This window comes from Danio aesculapii, chromosome 11, assembly GCF_903798145.1.
Source record: "Danio aesculapii chromosome 11, fDanAes4.1, whole genome shotgun sequence".
NCBI classification, from domain to species: domain Eukaryota; kingdom Metazoa; phylum Chordata; class Actinopteri; order Cypriniformes; family Danionidae; genus Danio; species Danio aesculapii.
The window spans coordinates 21,570,290-21,598,233 of NC_079445.1; the positions used below are offsets into that span (position 1 = coordinate 21,570,290).

Sequence of the window (27,944 nt, forward strand, 5' to 3'; positions counted from 1 at the left end):
TAAAATATCAGTAAAATGCAGTATTTAAACCTCATAATTCAATAGAAAATGAGGTGTATAACTGCAAAAGGATCCACTTTTTGAGCAAAAGGAACCACCCCTTTCACCAGGCTGGCTACAGGCCTGCTATCTTTACCAAAACTATTAACAGCCCAAGTTAGCTGCCTCACTCATTGCAATACAAATAAACCCACTCATCATCATGAAAGGATAACCTTTTATTTCATTCTTCATATTTACAGCTTTATAGACATTTTAAACATTTGATACTCTGAAAAAAAAGATTGCCTGATAGTACTGATTTGTCCACATATTCAAGTTCACACTTTAAATTGAACCAAAAAAATAAATTAAACAAACGCGCACACACACACACACACACACCATCATTTTAAACACTAGTCCCAAAAAAGTCCCACACAGACTCAATGGCTCTGACATTGAAAGCACCAGGCTACTGCCACTGAGCGTGTGTGTTTATAGGGCCAGACATATAGAGCATATATATGTACAGTACACAGTCAAAAGAAGCTACACGGAGACTAAAGGCACTGGCAGCAGGAATAGAACATAAGAGACCCCTGCCGCTCGCTGAAGAGTGAATGTCTGCCTATTTAAGAGCTAAACAGGCAGACTGATCCATATGGAGATTCATGACTCACTCTAAAGTGCCATATCTACAAACATACATGTTCCAGAAACTGCTTGCTGATTTATTGAAATTCAGGGAAGTTGTTTTATAGATTGGGGCTTAAGGCAAGACACTGCAGGACAACAGAGAGAAAAAAATGTTTAGAGATTGATTAAGAATAGTAAACTTTTTTTGTATTACATAGTTTTGAACCAGAAGTTTTATGTTTAAATATACAAATGAGGCATTATTTCATTAAAGTATTACTTTATATTTAGATATTTGATGTGGTTTTTACAGAGGGGTTTTGGAAATCACCTTTTATCACTTCATAATTCATAAAATACTGCGAAGAGACGTAAAAGAAAACTTTATTTGCAGAATAACATTTTTTATTTGAACAGACACGTTAGGTATGAACAAATCCCTCCATAAAAACCTTCAAAAGAAATGAATAAAACCGTGAAATTTGGTGTAAGTGCTGCTGAAATGGAGATTTATAAAAGACTAATTTGGAGAAACTATAGCTGCAATATATATTATTCAAATCTACAGACAGAATTGATAAAGTGCAAGAAAAGAAACACATAAACGTGTATTCAGGGTGTTTTCTGTACATTACACATAAAAAATACTCTATGAAAAGACCAAATAACCTACAAAACTCATTTAAAAAGACCAGCAACAACAACAACAGGGTTTGCCTGTAGTGTCTTGCCTTAAATGTGTTTAAAAGGGAGATGAGAAATGATTTATCAGTGCCTAAAACCTCAAGCTGAATGTTCACAGTTATTCCAGATTACTGCGGAATAACACTTCAGTGCTTCTCAATGCTCTTTATATGTAACTGAATTCCCTCTGTCGCAGACACATTCAGTTCACATGCACCTCAGAGTTAATCAGAAGAACGAATGCACATTATGAATAATCAAAAAGAAAAAAAAAACTGAGCACTCAGTGGCCTGTGTTGGTGTGCAAAACTCCATTCTATATTAGCATGGAGATATGAAAGCCCATTTCCACCACAAGTTATATGTTTATATAAATAAAGGTAATTGCAACTTTTCTCTCACAATTGCAAAGATGTCAGAATTCTAGGTAACATTTCACAAGTCTGAGTATATCATTTGAAATTTTGAGTTTAGATTTTGCAATTCCAAGTTTATATTCCACAATTTTGAGTTTACATCACACAATTTTTTTACCTTAAAAAATTAAGTGTTGAGTTTTTTACCTTAGAATTTTGTCTTTATATCTCACAACTGTGAGGAAATTGAGTTTGAATCACGTTGCACTGAAATCTTGTACTGTAAGATGCAAATTTGCATTCTGCGGTTTACAATTGCAAGAAAATGCTAGAAATTCTACAATTGTGAGATTAAAAAGTCGCAATTACAATTTTTATTCTTTTTATTCAGCAGCTACCCTGAAAAAAATTATTCAAATATGATTCCTTGCAAAAAAGTGTTGCATGCAAAACTGTTGCAAACAATTTATTTGTGTTGAATTTAAACAAACATATTAAATTGAGCAATGTTCAACTTAATTTGTTTGTTTAAATTCAGCCCAAATAAATTGTTTACAACCACTTAACGTTAAAAAATTTAGTAAATCCAAGTAATCATCTTTGAATAATTTTTCAGTGTACAGTTTTTAACTTAAGTGGTTGTAAACAATTTATTTGGGCTGAATTTAAACAGACAAATTAAGTTGAGCATAGCTAAATTTAATTTGTTTGTTTAAATTCAACACATATAAACTGTTTACAACAATTTGCAGGCATAATGTTTTTCAATGGGCCTCAATCCACCAAAGCAGTTTTTCACAAGCCGAGTGTAACTTTTCATTTGTTGTCAATGGAAAAGCAGTGTTTTTAAATGCTCCGAGATGGAAAAGCTCTCACAGCTGAGCGTTTTTAGAAGAGCTCTGGCATTTTCAGCTGCACAGTAACTCTTTGATGGATACGTGTCGTTGTAGCTCACAAATCTGCAATTCTGAGAAGTTCATTCATTCATTCATTCATTCATTCATTCATTCATTCATTCATCCATTTTCTTTTCGGCTTAGTCCCTTTATTAATCAGGGGTCGCCACAGCGGAATGAACCGCCATCTGAAAAGTTCAGATAGAAACAATTCACAAATTAACAATTTTTTGTTTTTTGTTTTTTACTTTGTGTCAGAAAACAAGCTTCCAAAATAAATACCGTGTTTTTAGAAGAGCTCTGGCATTTTCAGCTGCCCAATATCTCTGATGGATGCGTGTCACTGTAATTCTGAGAAGTTCAGATAAAACCTATTTAAAAATTCACTATTTGTTTTTACTCTGTGTCAGAAAACAAGCCTCCCTATGATAATCTCTGCACTGCCTTGCAAAAGCTTTAAGTCATAATCACAATATAGCGAACCTTTTGTTTTCCTTTGGTGTAACACAGACTGAAATCCTCATGGTTTGGTTCAGCTGAGCTCGTCCTAATCAAACATGACCTTGTGTATTACGTGCTACAAGCTAAAGCGACTGAGAAAAGCTCACCGGATAAACACAACCCACAATCCTCAAAAAGCCTGAGAGACAGCTGATCGGTAAATGGCGAGGGTTTACACAAGTTTTCATGGGACAACTGAATGAGCGATGGGGCTAGCTGTGTCCACGAGAGTCATTTCACATGAGCTCTTTATACCCCACAAGCATTTTTGTTGTTGTTTTTAAAGGTGTCTAATAGATGTCTAAACATAGTCGTCTTGGCTAAAACAAGGCTAAATTTGGGCTGTCAGAGAAAATCTAATAGACATCTAAGAATAGTCATCATATAAACAGAAATGAATGACCACACAAATAAAGTCTGTTTGACAACTAGTCTAGTTTTGGTCTATTCTTAGATGTCTATTAGATTTTCACTGACAGCCCAAGTTTAGCCTTGTTTTAGCCAAGCTGTCTATGTTTAGATGTCTATTAAACACAATATTGTTTGCTGGTAGATATGGTGAGCATATGCTGGGCCTTCTTTTTAGAGATGTGCACCATTTTGATAATTAAACTGAACTGTGAGGAGAAAAATTCTAATTCTGGGTTGTTTTTCACAAATTTAATGTTAACATCAAGTTATTCTGAGGATATCTCAGAACATTTTGAGTTCTTCTCTCACAATTTTAGGTTAAACTAGAGAAACCAAGATTTATATAAAGCCTATAAACTTTCAATTGTGACAAATAAACTAGAAAATCTGAGAGAAGAATGAAAATGGTGAGATATAAACTCAAAATGACAAGAAATTAAATCAGAATCTCCATTAAATTATCCATAACTCTAATGGAAAGGGTGGGAAATATGATATCTTATAAAAACAAAGGATAATATCAGAAAGACCAAGAGTTATATCTTACAGTTTTGGGTTTATATTTAAAATCTCAGCGAAAAAAAGGCCAAAATAGCAAGATACAATCTATTTTGATCCTTTAAATGGAGATTGTGGGGTGAAATATCGAACAGTCTGGTGAAACATTATCAGCAATACAGTACATTTATAGCTATATTAAGACAACCTCCAGTTTAAATAGAAGAATCTTTTTGTTTTTACAGTAGCATGTTATTAATCAGTTATGAAGTGTGTAATTTGATATTTGGATACGGTTATTTGTCCTCTGATATCTCACAGGCGTCATATTTTCTATACAGTAAGTCTGTCCACTTCCTTTCTGGATCGGAAGTGCTTTTTTTCCCCAGCGCTCTTTCATTCATATTCCCTGATAGAGGACATGCAGTATAGACACAAGCTGAGAGACCCAAGGGGAAGTCATGCTTTAAGTAACACTTGCAGTAGCAGCAATAGCAGCAGCATATAATAAAAAGAAAACACAAATGGACGGAATTGAAAGTAAAAACAACTAAACGAAACCCAATGGCATATCAAAAAGCTTGACTACCAGAAACAAACGTCTGGGCTTTCAACAGTGTGCCATGTTTTCCCGGAGAGAAGGAAGTCTTCTTTAGCTCCAACCTCCTCTTCTTAGTCTTGTTCACGTCTCCATCGCTTCCCCCGTCTTTGGGGGTTAAAGGTCACTGAGTCGTGCTGGATAAAGTCCTGAGTGGAGGTGTTGTGAGTTGGTCTGCTGGGCGTCTGTTGGCTCAGTTTGGTTGTGTTCAATTAGCCTGGCTTGCTCTCCACTTCACCCAGAGCCTGTAGGAGTTTCTCTCTGTAAGTAGAGTAGCGCTGCTCCACCTGCCGCATGCGCTCCTTCTCCTCCTTCTCCAGGATGATCAGAAAGTTCTGAAGCTCTGGTACTGAGAACGCGTGCCACTGAAAAACACATTTAACATTAGCCTCTTGTAGAAAAAAAAAATTGTTTTATTATTTAATATAAGCTATTATTTTTTTGTAGTAAATATATATATATATATATATATATATATATATATATATATATATATATATATATATATATATATATATATATATATATATATACAGTTGAAGTCAGAGTTATTCGCCCCCAATTGAATTATTTACTTTTTAAAATATTAGTAAAGTTAATGTATATAATATGATAAGAAAAACTACATTATTAGTAATTATAATATAATTATGTACATGAATCATAAATAAATATCAAATAATTTTCATAAAATTGCAGCAGATTAAATAAACAACATTAAAAAATGTGTTTATTTATTTTTGAATGTATGTATTTACTTATTTTGCTTTGTAAATATTCATATATTTTGTATTTATTTATATATTTATTTATTTATTTATTTATTTTGCTTTGTAAATATTTATATATTTATGTGCTTATTTATGTATATATTTATTAATTTAGCTTTGTAAATATTTATATGTCTTTATTTATGCATAGGTTTATTTATTTTGCTTTATAATTATATATATATATATTTATGTGTTTATGTATATATTTATTTTGCTTTGTAAATATATATATATATATATATATATATATATATATATATATATATATATATATATATATATATTTATTTATTTATTTATTTTAGTTTGTATATATTTGTGTGTTTGTTCACGTATATATTTATTTAATTTGCTTCGTAAATATATATATATATTTATTTTAGTTTGTATATATTTGTGTGTTTGTTCACGTATATATTTATTTATTTTGCTTTGTAAATATTTATATATTTATTTTAGTTTGTATATATTTGTGTGTTTGTTCACGTATATATTTATTTATTTTGCTTTGTAAATATTTATATATTTATGTGCTTATTTATGTACATATTTACTTTTTTTGGTTTGTAAAGTATCAGTGACAACAAGAGATCAAAATAGGTATAGGATAAAAGACCTGTTTAACAATAAACACATATAATTGTTTTTTAAATATATACACATACACACAATGGGTTTACTTTTTCAGTCAACTAAAAAAATCTGTGATGTTTAAGTGGCAAAAGATGAATCAGATCTCTGACAATAAAACAAATATAAACAGTTATCAGTTCTCACTCATTTAAATACACATTACAAACATGATTTCATAATTGCGTGATGTGTTGGTAACTTTTATTAAAGCATCCTAATTTAGACAGAACAGAACAGAAAAGCTCACCTCCACCTCTCCAGTCTCATTTTCCTTGAGTACAAAACTCAGATTGTCTAGATCTGGACCGGCTAACAGTCTTAAGCAGAGCGGGCAGTCTGATAAGGGCAACTTCTGGAATAGATCTGACAAAACCAGCAAACGACACATTAACACCACATATGCTAAATGAAATGAAAGTGTGTTTTGTGTTCATCTGAGCACTCACCCTGGCTGTCCCGACGGGTCAGGCGGCAGAGAGCGAACTTGCGTGGATTGTCCTGTACCATGAACTTCTTCAGCAGGCCCTGGATGACCTCTCTGACCGTGGTGGTGCTGCTGATGTGGAGCTGTTTGACGGTATCGGAGGGCAGGTAGAAGGACGTGCGGTTATCCGAACCATCAGATGAGGAACACGGACCTGGTAACTTCCCGTCCACAGAAAGTACAGTCACGGGCCTGCGCAACTTCAAATGAACCTTGATGAAACCAGTGTACGTGCCATCTGGGCTCTGCAGGATCACAAAAGCCACTTCAGTCAGAAAAATTCTCAAATTACAACTCTTTAATGCTTTGTTGGCAAATTGATACTCACTAATTTCATTCCATTCTCCGTCACTTTGGAGTTGTAGTCGTCTATTTTTGCTTTAATCTCTTCTTCTGTAAGGGATATAGGCTTGTCTTCCTCTTCCTCTTTTGTGACATTCTGAAACCAAGATAAAAAAACGGTTAAAGAAACTGAAAATACAGATGCACTGACCCATTGCATTGCTATTGATGTACTTTATAATAGTCTATTAATGTTTGCTATAGTATTGTTGTGGCAATAAAGAATGTATAATATCGACCAGAATTCAATTATATACACAAAACGTATATAATGGAGCAGGCTAAAAACAACATGGAAAAACAGTCTAGTCAGAAAAGAGCAGACTGTCACTCAGAGAAGAGGAGGATGGTACAGATGAATACTGCTGAGATTAGAAAGACTTACACGTATGCAAGATATGCTGTTATCTGTCCTTCACAGGAAGCCATTTTATGATGTATGGCTCTTACATCACAGATAAACTACAAACTGCTGGATTTATGTTGAGAAACACCTGGGATGAGGAGTGATTCTCCACACAATACTCTAAAGACTCAAATGTCTAATGATATAATACTTTTAGTCGGTCATATACATGGTAATGTCTTGCTAAATGTTGACTAAATTAACATTTTCATTTTGGATATTTTTTTTAATAATGAATAATGCAGGTGGAACAGCGTATGGATCTGTCTATGCATACAGTGACTACGTTTACATGGACGTTAGTAATCAAATTGTTTGCCTTAATCTGAATAAGACAATAATATGATTAAGGTGTTTAGATGAGTTGCTTTATGAATATTCCTTTCATGATCCCGTTTTACATGTTAAAGCACATAATTTGATTAACGTCATTGCTTCACCACGCTTTCCACATTTCCTCTGGAGTTTCATGTAATTTCGGTTGTTTCATTTAGAATTTTTCGACTTTAACTGCAGTTTGGCACTTTCACTTTCCTTCAGGAACATTTCATGCATGTCCTCCATGACAAACGAGATACTGGACGCCAGTATGCACTGCTGGAAGAGTGTTGCTTTAATGGAATTGGAGTCTGCATGTTGTATGGGAAAATGCGACGCAGGTGTCTGTGGTCCTTCACTGACTCGGTAGGTGCAGAGAATAGTGTGGATTATCCTGTCACAAAATGCGGTGAAAATCCTACATGACAGTAATAGTTTGATTGCAGTGTTTACACGTCTATACTGCACTTCAATAGTGCGATCGGCATACTTCACATGTCTTAATTCAATTCTGTTTAGTTCGATTATGACCTTAATCAGATAAAAATTAAAAAAATCACTGTTTACATGGTAGACTTTTAATCAGAGGATTGTCTTAATCATATTAAAACCGTATTATTGGTGTCCATGTAAACGTACTCAGTATCTCAAAACAAATCTGCCAGTAATTTTCATGCAGGACAATGAGCCCCATCACACAGTAAAAAGGGGTGAAGCGGTTCTTTGAAGCTGAAAACATTGAAATAATGAAATGGCAGCCCAGAGCCCTGATCCAAACCTGATTGGAAATCTCTAAAATCATTGGTGATAAAATTAGGCTAAGCTAAGAAATGATAGTGGAAAAAAGGGAATCAAAATCATTAGAGAAGAGTGAGAGACTAGTGATGTGCAGTCAGTAAGAGACTAGTAATATCCTGTGGCGACAGATGTACTGAAGTCATTTAAAGCAACAGTCTTACAGTACATTTACTAACAGACTGATCTACTGACATTTCAATGATAAATGTATACTTTTATTGATTAACTCCAGGGGGCAATTTCAATCACTCAGTGCCACTACTGATATCAATCTGTGTGTGTGTGTGTGTGTGTGTGTGTGTGTGTGTGTGTGTGTGTGTGTGTGTGTGTGTGTGTGTGTGTGTGTAGAGAAAGAGAGAGAGAGAGAGAATGACAGTAACAGTTTTAATGTCTCTTGAGACTTCTTCAAACAAATTCATGAGTCTATGCAAAGACATTTTTGGCCTCTGAGGAACAATCTCCAGGTCCATAATGATTCATCAATAAACAACAGGCAGAAGCACCTTTCCTTTCGTGTTCTCATGAATCAAATCCTAAAGGATGTGTGATTTTTAAAATAATTTTTTATCAATGGCCTGAATTAAAAAAAGTATATGGATAAAACAAATGGATTCAATGACTTTAATAGTGCAATTATGTAGAATATTGTGATTTATTTATTATATTATAAGTAGAGAAAGCACATTAAATGCAAACAAATCATCTACTTTAATGTTTCCAATATCTTTTGTGGAAAAAAATACATTTAGATGAAAACGTTATATTGTATTTGCCTATTTATGACATGTAGTTAATATATATAAATAATAATGTCATATACTATATTTTATTATATGTTAAGATCTTATTGCTGACAAATTGGGAATGTCTAGTGGTTTAAAAGCTAGGGGCAAAGTATAAAGATTTAAAATGACAGTGGATTAGTATTTTGGGCTTAAATATTCATTCATTCATTTTCTCTTCGGCTTAGTCCCTTTATTAATCCGGGGTCGCCACAGCAGAATGAACCGCCAACTCATCCAGCATTTGTTTTACGCAGCGGATGCCTTTCCAGCCGCAACCCATCACTGGGAAACACATACATTCACACACTCATACACCACGGACAATTTAGCCTACCCAATTCACCTGTACTGCATGTCTTTGGACTGTGGGGGAAACTGGAGCACCCGGAGGCAACTCACACGAACGCAGGGAGAACATGCAAACTCCACACAGAAACGCCAACTGACCCAGCCGAGGCTCGAACCAGCGGCCTTCTTGCTGTGAGGTGACAGCACTACCTACTGCGCCACTGCGTTGCCGGGCTTAAATATACCTGACAATATTTTTGTAAATAAATTATTGCTTTGTTTTGATGCTTGAAAAAACCTTTCCATCTTTGACCAACAGGCACATAAACACAAATGCAAAAGGATCATGTGACTCAGAAAATGGCCGAAAATATCAGCTTTGAGTATTAAACTAACTGCATTTTGATCACATTCATGCAATAATAAAACAATTCTCCAAATCTCTACAACTGACACTGTCCCTCGGTAGCTCAGACCTTAGAAATAACGGGCAGAAATAAAGCAGAAGGAATGATGACAGGGCACATGATGCCAAATACTCCATCGTTTCCAATGACAGACAGAAAAGCGTGCTCACGGAGGGGGTTTTCTAGAGGGTTTGACATCCAGCGCAGTTGCTGAGCAAGCCTTAGCAACAAAGATTCAGTCCGAGGTATTTTTAGCTACTAGCTGCATCCCCCGTAATACACGCAAAATGAGTTTCTCTCTTCTCTTTCTGGGACGAAAGAATAAGAATGAAAAAAGCTCGATCATTTATTCATGGAGATCCCCGGGGCTCCGGCATGGCAGCTCTATGTCTCATTGAGCAGAAAGACACACACAAACATTAAGCCTGAGCAAAGCGGAAGAAGAATTTATCTGGGCGTTTAGCAAACAAATTAATTTCTGCCCGGCCCACACACTACAACTGCCTGGCAAGGATAAGTGTAATGGGCGGAAAGCTCCGAAATCTGCTCAAATGAGACGGAAGCAAGAAAAGAAGGCTTGTTTTGAAAGATGGAGGCTGCAGACAGGAAATGTGCAATTCTGCCGCACTTCTGCTGTTGCGTCTTGTGGTATTTGATGACACCAAAAAATGAAAATGCAACAAATGAAGCGACAAAATCCTCAGTGAGGGGTAAAGCTGCTTTAAATGTCAGATTTACATTTAGACAGTAGCACTGGCCAGTATATTAGACTGGATATATTAGATAATGCATGACATGCTAGATAATTAATGAACTGCATGACTACATTCCTTTTTTTTTGTGGAAAATGTAAATAAATACTTTACAGGATTGTGGATTTACTGTGAAACTACATTTTCTCCCTATTCCCCCTGGAAATATCCAACATTAATGCTAATGAGTTTGAGCCAAGCGGCAACCTCCCGCTCTCCCTCGGGAAGCCAATACGGAAGTAACTGAAACTGCAATTCATCAAAATTCCGCTAGTCCTGGCTCCATAATAGAGCAAATTGCAATTGAGCCCACTGTTAGAATGGCCAACTTTACAGCAGAAAAAAAGGTGTTTACAGCCTGGTACAAAGAACGATTTTGGTTCATATAGCTATTATTACTCTCCATGACTGTGAGGGGGGTGAATTTTTTTTTTATAACTCATCCATTTCCTTTATATTAGGTTATATTATGTTTGCATAATTAAGGGTGTGGCCACTTGAGTGACAGCTAGGTCTCGCTGGTCACCGTCACTTCACCTCAGCTGAATCCGGCAGATTAGCCACTGATCTCGGCATATTCATCGTATTTTTGTTCTGTTTTATGTGGCTTTACACAGTCAGCTGCCTTTTGGACTTATTTCTTACAATTATCAGATGATGCGGGATGCTGTGTGCACTTAATTGTGCTCACAAACCATTCATGGGGCCTCATTTCCCATGTGAGTAAAGTTATATACTTATATACCATCTCTATAAATGTATTTGTTTTATTTAAGATCATTTGTCGTCATTAATATTTTTCTTTAGACCCGTAAAGCACTCCAGAATGTGACAGATTGATTAGCTGTAGGCTCTAGAACAGTCATCTGAAGCGTTATCATACAGTGTTATGCTGGATTTCATCAATAGTCTTGCATTTACTAACACACACTATATCTGAAGTGTTTGGAAGTAATTCGCGTTTTTCTCCTGTAGAAAATTGTCATAAGAACAATGCTTAGTGTCTCAATGTATTACTACAGTGTTTTTAAAAGTCTAAACACTTTATTGATATAGTGTACAGCCAAGCACATGTGGTCAGAACACAAACGCTCTCAAATTATTACACTCAAAATATTATGTTTGCTGTTTGTTCAAAATATTTATTTTGAACTTAGTTGTTTTTATTCAATGCTCTTAAATTTGTAAAAACTAATACTGCAATTTTATTTAGTGTAATTAGGCTTAGGAGGAATTAAGGATAAACGTTAAGTTTATAAAAGTAAGAATTAGGTTTTGTGTTAAGAGTTGGTTTGTGGTCAGAAGTGAAGTTAATGGTGCCACTTCAATTTAATTAAAGGCAAGTATCTTTATAGCAATGTTACATTTTTCAAAATCCCTAATAACTTAAAAGTAACAATAAGGGTTCAGGTTACGTTTATGATACAAAATTATTGTATGTTATTAATGTTTTTTTTTTTTCAATTTTTTTAACAGACAGTAAGAATAGATTAAGTATAATATTTTTAAAAAATGCTTACAATCAAGGCATTATTATACTATAATTATGTTTTTAACTAAATTACCCAAGGGATTATGAATTATGAACATTTAAAACATGATTTGGGTGACATGGTGCCTCACAGCAAGAAGGTTGCTGGTTCAAGCCATGGCTGATTCAGCTGGCATTTCTGTGTGGAGTTCGCATGTTCTCCAAGAAAATAAATGAATGAAAAACATGATTTGACATTCTTATACTTAAAAGAATTATCTCTCGAAGAATTATCTTTAGGAAGCATTCAGAAAGATCTCATGGCGAGTGTAATAAACACTCATGCATTTTACATCTCACTTCTTCAAATCTCTCCATACATGTAGACGAGAGACAATGTGCAGTTGGGTGAGATACCCACAAACACATCTGTGTGATTGCTCAATGCTAAATAATAATAATAATAAAAAACTGTAAATATTTTCTTAATAAATAATAGAAAGGTCTTTGACTTTATTATTATTATATTTCAATTTCTTTTTTAATTGTGACTTTACATTTACATTATTTAGCACCATTTTCAACAAAAACTTTCAATGCATTCTGCCAGTTTGTTCACATACTGGTCTGTCATGCATAACACATGCTGACACATAGTTTGACAAAGTTGTCAAAAAAAAAAAAATTTTAACGCAATGGAAAATCTTCTGTTTTCAGGTCACTGTTGTCATGTGAACGCAGCCTAAATGTAAAAAAGTGTGTACTGTAATATCTCTGGTGGTCTCTGGGAGCACCAGATAGTGGAAGTTTTTGTACCAGTTTTAGTCAATGAACCAGAAAAAATAACCATATTTACAATTAAAAATGTCATACGCCAGCTTTAGGGATATTATTGGTTTCTGGGTAATTCTAGAATTGCAGGTACATTTTGCATCTTCTTCATAAACCTACGATTATTAAAAAAAAACTTTAAATGAAAGAGATTTGTATAATAGAACAAATAATATTAGGCGATCTCTAAAAATAATGTTTGGATGTGTATTTAGCAACATTGTGTCTTTAAAAATATTCAATTTAAAGACTCCCTCAATTTTTGTCATTCTCCACCTCCTGAATCATAAATGAAGTCAAATGAGTTTAGTCAAATTTGTATCCTTTTTGTGTTATAAGAGTTAAATAAAGTCCTAAGTTACCAATCTAAGTTTCATAGACATTTTTCAATTATTTTTTCAGTTATTTTCTGCATTATTTGTAAATTCAGTTACATTGGTTATAAAAAGGAACATAATAACAAGATTTAAAGCATTGACTGATAGAAAAAGCATGTGACTTTTTCCAGGTGATGTCACTTTGTCTGGCGAAAACCCTGAAAGGCATTGAGGAATGTAATTATTCTTCTCTAAATAATTTGTGCAAAATGTTTAAGATACACCATTAGGAGATTGATTATTTGTCAACTACGTTATAGGCGGATTTCAGTGAATTTCTCATTCTTTAAAACAAAAACAATAATATGATATAAAATTTTGTTTTAGGCATGCCACATAGTATCTGGCATCTTGAGTCAAAGCACAAAATGTTAGATAATGTCAACTCTGTTACGGTCTAAAAGGTTTAACACACGTTAAACAAAAATCAGTAAGAGAATCGAATGTTCCTCGTCACCTTTAAAGCATTTTGCATTACTTTACATTAATAATGGATTCAATTTACTGTAAATTATACATTTGTTATATCATTTCAGTTCAAGGAAAATAAATTGAATCTGCAATTCTGGAACAAGTCATGTATGAAATATAATAATACTATCATTAATATTATATACGTTTACAGTATATTTGAAATATATGTCAAATAAATCCTACATCTGTGTTTCTTCAGATGTTATATTTTTTTAAGTGATTAGTATATTACAACAAATCTTCTATCTTGAGATTTGATTGTCAATGTTGACAAGACACAAAGTGGATTTCTGTGGCATCCTCATTCCTCTCCCACTAACTTCAATCCCTTGGTGCACACTGCAAAAATCTCTCAGGAATTCCTGTATTTGTGACTAGAGAACTGTGAACTGCTAAATTTATCTTTCACCCTCCCTTTCCTCAAATCCAAAGCAGAGAAAGTGGCCTTTTGGAACAATGGGGAGAAACAATGGAGAGCAGTTTGAATGTTCACTGCCCTTCTGATGCTCTTATTCAAATATATTGAGTGTTGGACTATACACGCATTTACAGCCCTGTTTACACCTTGCATTAAGATGTGTTTTAGTCTGTGTCAAGATCTCAAGTGGATGACAAGTGCAGGTATGAAGGGAATAATGGATATCAGCTACCGTATATTTGACCAATTATAATTTTCGTGAAAAAGCACAGACATGGCGAACGCATGATAGACAGTGACTTAGAAGATATGACATCAGGCTTATAACTAATTTGTCAAAATGTAATATTTATTAATTCATTTTTCTTCAGCTTAGTCTCTGATATGTTAGAGGTTTCCACATCGGTATGAACCGCCAACTATTCCGGCATATGTTTTACACAGCCCTTTCACCCAGTACTGTGAAACAAAATGTAATATTTATAGTGAAAAATACTAAACAATCTGGGCAGCATGGGACGAGTTTCAAGGTTTACCATTGTTTGGAAAAGTCAAGGTTTGAAAGCCGCAATGTCATTTCTACAGCATATGTATGTTTTGTTTTGTGTTTTTTTGCTATGACTCTTTTATTTAGTTTTTTTGGGGCAACTGTATCTCTCTACATCAAAATCTACTGGTCAGAATCAGGAAACAGAACAGGAAACTGAACAGTTCGGTGGATTAATAATATGCTTAATATAAAGATGCTTTTTCAAATGGTAAAGAAAGTGGTGTTTTTAAACTAATGAATATAGCAGAAATCAGGGATTTACTTTAATTATTTAGCCTAGCATGTTTACCGCTCTAAAATACTTGAAATGTTTCTTAAAATGAAATATATTGTGTTCAATGGGGGAAAAAAGTTAAAGCAACAAATAAATAAAAGTTTTCCCAGACATTTAAAAAGAACATATATTAGAGCAACATTATTTTAATCACAATACCGTGATATTTTCATACAAAGTTATCATACCATCAGAATCTTATTTCGGCCAATGCCTAAAACATATCATGCTAAGTATTTTTACATTAATAATAATAATAATAACAATCAAATTTGGTAATTCTCCTGCAAAGAAACTGCTGAAATTTGAAGCTGGTTTGTAGCACATATGGAATATAGAGTTTACTTAACTGTTATTATTTTAGTACATTTTAATTAGTGTTAAATTATTCCGCTTGGCGACTGAGATTTTATTGTGATTTTATGTAATTTGTCATGTTTTATGTTTACTTAAATTTTTATATTTACGCACACTTTTTAAAAAAGTTTTAAAATACTTAATTCAATTTGAGGTTGTTTTGCAATTTTGAAAAAATGTCTTTGGTATCATCCAACATCTATTTGCAGGTCTTTTAAAATGTTATTAGTTTTGAAAATATTGACTTGGGACCAGTATCTTATTAAAAAGCAAACACCATCAACCCTATTCTCCATACCAACCTCATTCTTATACATTAAACGTGTTACATTAAACATGAAATACGTAGACTTTTCCTTCTGAAATTTGATTTAAACTTAGATTTTTTAAAAAGAAAATCCTGTGTTCAGCATCATTTTGCAGCTTATATTCTATTAGATTGAAATATCAGATTAAAAAACCCCATGTATACACCCAACCCACAGACTGTCCTCTTAAAAAATCTGGATGAAAATGGACAAAAGAAATGGATTAAAACATAATTTAAACAGAAATAAAAAGTGCAAAGTGCCTGCATGACATTCGAGAGCAATCCAAGTCTGTCCACCATCTCCCATCATTCATCTTCACATTCTGAGTATATAAATGGCTTTCTCATGAAAGAGGGAAGAATCCTACTGTAACATTCAGAGTGGAGAGGAGAGTATTAGTGATTTCTGCTGGAAAAAGTGTGTAGAGCATGTGTGACAGCGAGCTCTCGTGAGCGTAGGAGTTGTAATTGGAATAAAGGCCATCATGTGTGTGTGTGTGAGTGTGTGTGTATAGTGGGAGGCTGAAGTGTGGATCTCTCCTGTCGATTTACTCTGCTCACTGTATCTGCTGTCATTCAAAGAGAGACATGCATGCACACAAAAAAAAAAACTCTAAAAAGAAAACTCCACTTTGGGGTTCATGCGTATATAAAAATGCCTGTTTTAAAATAGAATGTATAAAAATAATTTTCTTAAGCTGAGGACTTCTTCTTTCCTCCAGGTTTGAGAAAGTAAATCACCTGAAGTGAGAAAGCTGTGAATCACACTTTGTCAGATTTTAGCAGTAAGCGAGTGGAGGCAACTTCAAACGCAACCCGGATATCCTGTGACTGCAGGAAAAACACTGTGTGGCAGACACTCATTTTTCTAGAACACTCCTTGCGGTGAACCAAAGATGTCTGGCAAATGATAATTTTGGCAGCACTTTATATTAGAGTCTCGTATTGCATTTAGATACTATGCTTAATATAATAATAGTTGAGTTGATAGTTGAGTTGATAACTGAGTTGTATATATGTGTACACTGAAAAAAATTATTCAAAGATGATTCCTTGGATTTCCAAAATTTTTTAACGTTAAGTGGTTGTAAACTATTTATTTAGGCTGAATTTAAACAAACAAATTAAGTTGAACATTGCTCAATTTAATTTGTTTGTTTAAATTCAACACAAATAAATTGTTTGCAACAGTTTTGCATGCAACACTTTTTTTCAGAGTACTTTTCATAAAGAATAGGAAGCCTATATTTTTCACTTTTAAATTGTGACATTACCAACCCAGGCTCATTCTGATTAAGTACACATATATATATATATATATATATATATATATATATATATATATATATATATATTTTTTTTTTTTTTTTTTTTTTTTTAAGGAGAGAGCAAAATACATTCCAGGAGCTACGTTTTTTGGGAGTTTTTGTTTTCGCGAATCCACTAGAGGCCGCTGTGTATGCTTTTACAGATCTCACATTTCTCTTTAGAGTGCCATTCGTGACTCCCTACTAATAGCATTTTAAAAAGCACCGATTGACCCGCCAACCCCCTTCTCTGAACCTAACTGCAGTGTTTTAAAAAGCAATCCAGAAAAAGAAAAGCCCTCAGATTTTTACCTCATTTTCAAATTTGACCAGATTTAACCTTGTTACTTTACTTGTTACTCTGCATCTCAAGTCCGCCAAAGTACATGTCGAGCTAACTGGAAAAAACTGTTAACAGAAAAAAGCCATCCATTGGAAGGTAAGCAGTCAGCTGGTAGATGAGAAAAGGAACAGCATCATACCACCCCGTAGCGTTCATCTTCAAGATGAAATGGAGCCCTGTAGCTCTGGCTAGATAATTTACGCTCTCCAGAAACGTATATAGGGCTACATTTTCAGAATGATGTTAGACATAACATTTTAATTATTTATTATTATTATTTTCAACTAAATCTAAACATATTAAATATTCAGTTTGTTCCATTTCTGTCTTTTATGCATAATACGGTGTTTTGGGTCATTTTCCTATGTGCAATATGTGCAAATGGGGATTGTTTAACAATGCTGTCATCTGTTTTGACAGATGACAAGTTTTCAAAACGCAATGGAAAAACTTGTAAACAGCCTAATCAAATAATTTGTAATTTCTGTGTCTCTATTGGCAGAAAATATTGTCAGTTTTCACACTAATAAAATCAGAAAGTCTCCAAAATTACTTCAGCTTTAGGGATATTTATATATAAATAAATCTTACATTCCTTCACAACAAAAATGTCTGGTAAAATAGTATTTTGGTAGCACATTTAGAGCCTAGTTTGGCAGGTAGATACTATATATGCTCTTTATAATAATAAAAACAATAACTGGGTAGGGTGAAGGTTAGGTTCAGAGTACCTATTTCCTACTACCTATTTCTAAATCTAACCTTCACCCTACCTTGTTTTACACAGTACTTTCCTGTGTAAATGAATGTACAGTAATACAAAAGAAAGAACACTATGCATTATTCTATATGTAAATGTTTTTTTAAAGAGATAAAAACCTACCTAACAGGTCTGAGGTCAGGTGAGGCACATTCGAACAATATGCCCTTCCTCTATTGAAGAATGACTTTCATTGTTAAATGTTATAAGTCGTTCTTTAAATCAAAAAATGAGAGTTAAACAAACAGAGGAAAGAAAATAATGAACGGTCCAAGTGCAGGGTGTTACCATGAACATAACAAAGGTGCCTTGGGGCCTGACCTGAGCAAATATAAGCTTACAGAGCCGACATGACACCAGAGAAAAGGGCACGGCTGCCAATATCATCAGACAGTCATCTCAAAATCGTCGCTGCATGTCATGCAGGTGTTCTTATGCCAAAACATTGCTGTAAAAACACTGCTTTTCATGCACCTGTCTTTTCTTTTGAGATTTTGAGCTGTTTGACTTTCGAGAAAAAATCCACATGCACTTTTAGGAGTTTCTTTTGTCACAATTTGTACATCATTTTGCTCAAAATTGAGTTTTTCTTCCTTGATTAAGCCATAAATCTCCATTCAGAAGCACTTCTAGTCAAATCTATACTTTGAAGGTTTGTATAGGAGGACCTGTGCATACATAATTTGCCTGATTATATGCAACATTTTATTCTTCAAAGAAATGTTATGAGATAAAACGTTATAATAATGTAATAATAAATCTCTTAATATGACAAAAATGAATTTAAAACATGACTTCAATGTTTTTTTTTTCTAGAAATGTATGCAAATTAGCGCATATTGAATTAAGCAATGCCTCATTTGCATATTTAAACATACCATTTTATAAACAAGTAACTAAACATTTATATTTATTTTTTATTTCTTTACCTTGTTCACCTGCAGTGTCTCAATGGATAGTTCACCCAAAACTCTGTCATCATTTACTTGTTCCAAACCTGCTTAACTCTATTTCTTCTGTTGATAACAATAGGGAATATTTTAAGGAAGCTAAAAACCTGTAACTAGTGACTTCCAAAGAAGGTAAAACAAATACTATGGAAGTAAATGGTTGTATGTTTCAGCTTTGGAACAAGTAAAGATTCAGTAAACAGTAAGTAAATGATGAATGATGAATTTTTGGGTGTACTATCTCTTTAAGGACAGCATATGTCTACTCAGACTGAACTCAATGCTCTTAGTATCAGTTTCAGGCAGAGTGCAAGTCTTAGCCACTGAACGCTCTCAAAACCTGCTTCTGAGAGACACGGCATGTGCTGGTTATCAGCGTGAGAACTGTACTAACATGAAATACAGGAAGTGAGAGCTGCAAGTGTTCACCAACATCAATTCTAGGGAAGCCTATGGTGTTCAGAGGAAGTCTCTCTTTACACGGTGTGTGTGAGTGACTGCTAATGCATTGCTAATGTACTTTGCTAATGCACTGGCTTGAGCTGCAGTAATGTCTGCCATCAGACACAGGTAAGCAAATGGGAGTCTATATATAGAAAGATTAAGGGTCCTGCAGCTCACTGTTGCATACATGATTTTTCACTTCTGTGTTTTGACTTAATTAGTCATGCTTGTTGATGTCTTATGTTCTGTATTTAAAAAAAAAAAGTAAACTACCAATATATATGAAGAGTTCAGATGCAAAAACCTCTGAGCGCACCTGAAGTTGCATTTGTCTATGTTAATGTTCAGTTATTTCACTTTAATGGCAATGAAAATATTCTATCCTATTCTTTGAACTGAGAGTAACATCACTGGAACTAATGCTAATTTTACACGAACATTTCAGACAGCATTTATAGATACGCAATAGTTAATTTTAAGCAATATTTTTTAATTGTTTAATAAATTTTTTTTTACGTTTTTTTTTTATATTAAATGATCAAAACAGACAGATAGATAGATAGATGTGATAGATTAAATGATGATAGATAAAGACAGACAGGCAGACAGATTTAGGCATTTTATATATTACAGATATATATTACAGATTGAATGATAGACAGAACAATAGATAGAGCGTACATAGATAGAACCATAGATCGAACAACAGATAAATCGAACGATAGAGCAATAGATAGATCGAACGATAGAATGATAGATTGAATGATAGGACGATAGATAGAACAATAGATAGATCGAACGATAGGATGGATGGATAGGTCGAACGAACTAAAGGATGAATGGATAGAACAAATGATAAGATGGATGGATAGGTCGAACGATAGGATGTAAGGATGGACTAATGGATAGATCAAACAAAAGGATGGATGGATTGATTGAATGAAAGGATGGATGGATGGATTGAATGATAGTGTGGATGGATGGACAGATCGAACGATAGGATGAATTGATAGATTGAACGATAGGATGGATGGATGGATGGATCGAATGATATGGTGGATGGATGGATGGATGGATGGATGGACAGATCAAACGATAGGATGGATGCATGAATAGATCGAACGAAAGGATGAATGGATGGATTGATCAAACAATAGGATACTTGGATGGATGGATCGAACGATAGGATGGATGGATGGATGGATAGATTGAACGATATGATGGATGAATAGATCGAACGATAGGATGGATAGATGGACAAATCAAACGATAGTATAGATAGATGGATGGATATATTGAACGATTAGGATGGATATTTCAAACAATAGAATGGATTGATGGACAAATCGAACGATAGGATGGATGGATAGCTAGAATGAAAGGATGGATGGATGGAACAATAGGATGGATTGCTGGATAGATCGAATGAGAGGATGGATAGATCGAACTAGAGCATGGATAAATCGAACGATAGGATGGATGGATGGATAGATAGAACAATATAGATAGAAAGATAGAACGATAGATAAAGCAATAGAACGATAGATAGATAGATAGATAGATAGATAGATAGATAGATAGATAGATAGATAGATAGATAGATAGATAGATAGATAGATAGATAGATAGATAGATAGATAGATAGATAGATAGATAGATAGATAGATAGAAGGATATTTGTTCGTTTTAAGCATTCATCATTTATGTTTGATATATTACAGCAGTACAGTACAAACACTGATCCAAGCCCATGTAAATAGATGTGAGACTTGATTTCTCAGCATGCTTTCAAAGATTTAGCTGCTCTGAATTGATTTTGCTCGTGTGTTTCTCTCTGTCGCAGTGAAGGAATGAAGCCTGACGCTCTGCTTCCTCCCACACGCCTCTCTCTCTCTCCCTCATTACTGGGTCAAGTGTGCAGTAGGAGATCAGTCCTCCTCACTGCAGCTCTCCACACATGCAATACACTACAATAAACAGCACATCAGCACAACAAGCCCTACGCCTTCAGTTATTCCAGTGCCTTTCATAAAGATGCTCTCCACTATCTGTGAATTACACTTGGGTCTGTTTTGCGTCATGGAATACCTTTAGCAAGCTAACATGGCAATTTGTTTGTGCAATCAGCATCTATGTGACCTTAAACAGCCATTCGTATTAGCAGCTATTAAAAAGGTTCATCCAAAAAATTGCCTTTACTCATCAATTGCTCACCCTAAAATAAATTTCTGTTTTCTGGTGAACACACAAATATATATTTTTAAGACTGAAATTGGTAGATACTGACATCAATTGTAGGGAAAAAAGATAGAAGGTGACCAGTTTTCAATCTTTTCCAAAACAACTCCTCTTTGTATTTAACCGATGAAAGAAACTCAAAAATGTTTAGAGGCAGGGGTGATTTTTGTATTAACCGTCTCTTTAAGAAGTTTCTGCTGTAGATATTTTCAGAAAAGGCACCACATCTGTAACATCTACCAAATTCGAGACAAAATAAGCTCTCATCATTGATACAGCAAAACCCTGAGCAAACGACTGATGTTTGCATGACTTTCCCTATTCAAATGTTGACATCCCCATGGCTGCTTTTGAAGAGGAAGCTATTTCATTCTTGTTCCCTTCCTTAATGGCTGTCAGTTCGGTCTAAAATCAACAAAAAATGAGATTGAAGGGATAGTCCAGCCAAAAATGAACATTTTCTCACCATTTACTTACTCTCAAGTGCTTCCATTTTCTTTTTCCCATGGAACACACATTTCTATTGATATTACTGAAGAATGCTGCAGTCACTGAATTCCCTTTTGTGTTTAACCGTAACTAAGACACTCAAATAGGCCTTTAAAAAGTAGTGTGTGACTAAATAATTGACTTCGTTTTTGGGTGAACTGCTGCTTTAAACCAATCTAAGACATGTAAAAAGAAGGTTTCAGTTTTGTTTTGGAAGGTTCTGGAATGATTATTGAATGCAGAAGCAGCAGCCTTTATCAAGACACTATTACTCAAAGAGCCTGCTTTAAAAGCCTCTGTTTAACATGGCAAAGTAAATAGGAAATGTATTATTGATCCACAAAGCAATATTAATCCCATAACTTGCAAGAAGAATGCGCACACTAAAGTGAGAACGCAAGCTAATCTTCCATTTATCCATCCCTGGGGTTCTTCTAAGAGGACTTTTAGAGATGCTAAGAAGAATTTGTACAAGTGAGGTTCATCTTCAGTCTCTGCCTGTTCAAACCATGCTTATTTTTTGTTCAGCAGAAGCAAAACAACGTTTTGTAAATGCTTTTATAATCCAAAATAATTACCAAATGAGATCTTATCACAGACAAGTATACATAAATCTAACGTCTGTCAGCCAATAGCTGAAATTACAAGTAACGCCCTGCACCTAGCGACACGATACACAAACAATCAACAGTCCTGCTGGAAACACTAGGGTAGACCTGCAGGAACCTTTTTTTGTCAGTCTGTACTGTTTAGGAGAACAAAATATTGTTAAAAAAGGTCAACAAACTATAAAGCCTAATTAAGCCAAACTATTATGCCTAACTAAAATTCTCGCTATATTTTTTTATATATTAAATTTATAACTAAATTTATGACTTTTGCCTGAATAAAATAAATCTGCTGCTTATTAATAGATAATAATGTAGCAGTAATGTTTGTATTGGGTAGAATTATGGATGTAGAATAAGATCCTGCAGAATATGTGCTTTATAGGATCTAATAAATGGCCAATTTCTTATTAATAATCAGGTAACACGCCCAACCGAGCCTCATTCTGAAATCGTACTTCTATAGTCATTTCTGGAGAGTGCCAAATACGTCTGAGGAGGTAAGTTTTTTTGCAGTTTTTGTTTTTGTGAATCCACCAGAGGCTGCTGTGTACGCTTTTTGAGATCTCAAATCGCGAGTGCCATTCGTGCCATTCGTGCCCGCTGTTCTCATGTAAAACCACCAGAGGCTGTTGTCGACTGACTGTCTTGATGACTGACTGACTAACTGACTGACCCACTCTCCTCCTTCCCTAAATTCAAACAATAGTGTTTTAAAAGCACCGACTGACCCACCCACCCACCTCTCTAAACACAATCGACAGTTTTGAAAAGCAATCCATAAAAACAAAAGCCCTCTCCTGATTTTTACCATGTTTTCAGATTTTACCACATTCTCACCCTGTTATTTACTTGTTTATTTGATTTTTTTGGCTTCTGTTTTTGTCTGACACGCTTTCTGGAACCGTTCTTCACTGGACTCGAATGCCGTCATCGTGGTCAACTCCTCTCGGTGTCTCAAGTCCACCGACGTACATGTCGAGCTGACTGGCCAAACGGAATGGGCAAACTGAACGGCGCCAAAAAGCAACAGCATCATACCACTCCATATCATTTATTTTAAAAGCTAAATGCAGCCATACGTACTTCTGGCTAAATAATTCGTGATCTCCAGAAATGTATATAGGGCTACGTTTTCAGAATGAGCCTATGTTGCAACCAGCTACTTGTGGATAGTGAGAATTGGTCTTTAAACTAAAGTAAGCAAAACCACATTTATTATAAATAAATAAATAAATAAATAAATAAATAAATAAATAAATGAATAAATAAATAATATGCTGCATTTCAATTAGCATGGATGCACTGAATTGCACAAAAAATACATTTAGAATTTTACAAAAGTTTATTAATATTTTTCTTTTGTTCTTTTAAATTTTCTGTTTCCACCAAATAAAAAATGTCTATTTTTTCCCCCAAAGCCTGGTGTGAAACTGAAAACTAAAGTAATTACTTCTGAAACATTAGCTTTACATGTCAGAAATAATTAAAATAGCAAACAGCTTTTTAAAATTGCAATAATATTTCACAATCTGATCTTTTTTTTTTCAAACACCGCCAAATGTCAAGACACATTCAAAAACATTACGAAATCTTACCAACCTCAAACTTTTGTACAATAGTCCCCAATATAAAACACCCCAAACCCAATGATTTAAACCATGCCCATTGAATGTCCTCAAACTGACAGCTCACGTTGTGTCCAGACATAGATTAGAACAGGATGAATAATTCACATCCTGAGGAGCTCTTTCCAAACCTGATACTGCAGAAAGTGATGTAAGGCTGGTCAGCCCAGATACAGGAGTGTTTAAGGACATGTAGTATTCTTTCCACTTCTCTGCTCTACAGAATACAACTTCAATCTATACTCTGACCGACTTTTTTTAAAGTCAGCAACTTTATGTCACTATGAGATATATAGAGGTCTGAAGTAACAGGAAGTCAATGTAAAAGCTATGGGGTCTTGTAAAATAACACATTCTCTGATTCAGGGAAGGACGGGCCTTTCTGGCACAATCAGCAGCCATTTCCTTCCCCTCACAGCATTAGAAAGCTCTGAGGGTGTGAGAGCGCACTTTATGTACCCTGCCATGCTTAAGAGTCTATGCTGAAGGTCAAGATGTGCAGCTTATGAGCTAAAGTAAAAGCAATTTGCATGAAGGTTTTCAGTGGATGGTATTAATGCAAACGTACAGCCTTATGTTGAATGAAACTTCAGTTCTATTATTAAATACTTATTAAATTTGAGTAAAACAGAGGCTTAAAATGGTCGCGCACTCCTTAATCTTTCTTAAGGAACATCTTTAAGCTCTTATTATCATTGTACGTTTAAGTAACCTCAAAGCAACAGTGCTTTATCCACCTACTAACCCCCTTTTGGCTGTCACCTTAACAGACACTTTAATACAAAGCGACTTGCAGGGCATTCAAGGTATACCTTTTAATCCGTCCATGAGAGTCGAACAAACAGCCTTGCTAGAGTAGAAACCCTGGCCTTCATTTTATCTGCTCATTTCAAGAATGCTAAACACAGTGGAAACGTTTCAATTAAAGTTCCAAAATGGCTGAAATATAAAGCTTCTGAAATGACAGCAAAGAAAAGTAATAAATAAACTTATTTTGCATCAAATCAATCAAGTCCTAGAGAGATGGTCACGCTTTAAACAGAGTCTGGAGTCATTCTAAAGAGTAAAGGTTTCTCTCTGAGTTGTACACTCAGACAAAAAGGCGCAAAGCTTTCAGTGAAGCTTTCAAAATGTTCACACTTGTACTTCATTTACACCTAAAGGGTGAATACTTTTTAGAACATAAGGGATTTTAGTATCTAAATAGTGCATATTAGCAGGATACCTTCAAAATACTTATTAATAAGGACATGTACTATCAATGGTGCATATTAGCAACTTTAAAAACTTATTAATAAGTAAAGGCTAATGTATTAGTCCCTAAAATTAACAAATTATTACCTAAATGTAAATATTAGTAACCTGACACTCTAAAAACTTTAATATTTGGTTTAAATATTGACAAACCCAACCAAAATTTAACCAGATGACAGCTTTGTGCCATTTTCTCAGAGAGTGCACACATAGCCAATACAAAATCTTTTATCTAACTTTAAATACCTGAACAGTGTTGAACATAATGCAAGAAAACCCACAACAGACAGGCTGTGTGTTCAGTCAAAACACATTAGGTCATAAACCTGTTCTGAATGCATCTAAAACACCTTACTTACAATTCAGCAGTTAGCAGCATAAGGAAAACAGCACTTCCGTGTAAACGCTTCTCATTTTTTTTTGCTATTAGGTGCAAAGCACTCACTCAGTCTTTACCAACCCACCAGCCTTGCATTCATACACTACCTTTTCTACTTGTTTAGCCTGTGGACGCCGGAAGAATGAGGTTTTGGCAGTGAAGAAGGAGAAATCGTCGCTCTCCTCATCCAGGCTGCAGTATCCACTGCTCATGCTATTGCTGCCGGTCATTTGCGGGGTCGGATCCAGTTTGGGGGACTCCCTACACGGGTCTTCTTGGGACCAAATGCACCATTCCAGGTTCCAGGGGTGGGAAGGGGAGGATGGGTTGGGAGCGGGGGACCACAGCTTCAGGTGAAGGGCCAGAGCTCCACGTGCTGCCGGAAACAAGCCCCAAAACTTCTCTCAGCGGTATCTGATGCTCAGTTCCTGTTTCCACAGGTCACAAACAGGCAGAAGTACCTTCTCTCGCTCCTGTTAGCCAATAGCCTGCTGCTCTAAACCCACGACAACTGCTGGAGATGAGAAAAACAGCCCAAGGTGCAGGAAAGCATGTCACTGCACATAAATTGCTGGTCTTGGCATCCACTAACTCGCATGCAGTCACACAGTCTTGCCATCAAAAGGGCTAAAAGGTGTGAGAATGTTGTACGAACATTGTGTTGGATCTTCCTTGAACCGGCTCAGATGGATGCAGGAGTCTCCGCTAAGGCTGCGACGAAAGACGGCAGAAAATCAACCTGCTTCCCAGTGACTGAGTGAGCGGAGAACTGACGTACTGCACCTCCCTCCCTTCCTCCTTCTCTCACACCACCGCGCACGCTCTCTCTCTCTCTTTCTCGCTCCACCATCTGTGGTTGGGTCTGTTATCTGCCTACAAGCTTGCGCAAACACCCTCCTCCTTCCCCCTCCCTCCTCCACTATCGCTCTTCCTGCATGCAACTGCTCTTTGCTCAACTCAAGACATCTCCCATTGAAGAGAAAAAGAGATTGAGAGAAGGCAAGAAAGAAGGAAAGAGAATAGACCGGAAGAGCGGGAGGAGGAAGGAGAGGAAAAAAGAGAGAGATCTCTGCATGTGGTCTTGCAGAGGCTATTTTACATAGTACCTGATATGCAAAATTGCCCTTGATGGCAGGCAGAATAAATTCAGACTATTGTTGAAAGGCACTGAGACATTAATAAAGGCAGCATTGCAATAAAGATCTTATGTTCACCCAGTTTGGAAAACATAAGGGACGATGTGTTGTCACATGATTATTATATGTAAAAAGGTGGTTTTGTATCAATCTGACGAGGTTTATTTTATAAAATTATATCATAAATTATATCATAAATACAGAGATCATCCAACCATCGAGGACTTCCAGGACAACACATTCACTTAATACACAAATACACTTCATTAGACATCACCTAAATGTAGGGCCAGACAGAATCTGCTATTTCTGCAGAGAATTTTGAAAGTATCATAACTAAAAACGAAATAAAAATATATTTTATATGAAATAAAAAATAATAAATTTTTTACTTTTACTTAATGTTTACATCGCAAATCCAATTAGATCCACTTATTTGGTAAACAAAGCAAGTCTCTTGTAATATATCTACTAAAAGACAGAAATATTAGTTTACAAACAGTATTGTAAATAAACAATGTAAACGTATTAATATTACTATTATCATGTCACAAAATATTAGTGAAATTAATTTAAAAACTGAATAAATATACATTTACACAAGTAAATACTCAATGATGAGCTAAAAACCTGTGGATTTCTGCACGCACAGATTCCCTGTGGGCCTACCTATATACAATAAAATTGCAGGTTAGTTATGTCTGTATATAATAACATATATATGATTGTAACTTAATCAAATTAAACTTAATTTAATTGCAATGCAATAATGTGCACCTTCTGAAAAGCTGCTTTGAA

At 35.0% G+C, this 27,944-nt stretch overlaps 1 protein-coding gene across 3 annotated transcripts in view; it reads right to left on the minus strand.

Annotated features, from left to right (window-relative positions):
* Positions 1-203: 203 nt before the first annotated feature.
* Positions 204-27,944, minus strand: part of rassf5 (Ras association domain family member 5) — a 79,987-nt gene continuing 52,246 nt past the window's right edge. For 2 of the 3 annotated variants that reach the window (XM_056468091.1, XM_056468093.1), the window contains exons 3-6: positions 6,781-6,891; positions 6,415-6,697; positions 6,216-6,331; positions 204-4,927 (exon numbers count right to left, since the gene is read on the minus strand). In XM_056468091.1, coding sequence (XP_056324066.1) covers positions 4,775-4,927; positions 6,216-6,331; positions 6,415-6,697; positions 6,781-6,891 — 663 coding nt within the window. In that variant the 3' untranslated portion in view covers positions 204-4,774. Of the gene's footprint in view, positions 4,928-6,215; positions 6,332-6,414; positions 6,698-6,780; positions 6,892-26,117; positions 26,830-27,944 lie in introns of those variants that run through there. The other variant, XM_056468092.1, reaches the window with a different exon arrangement.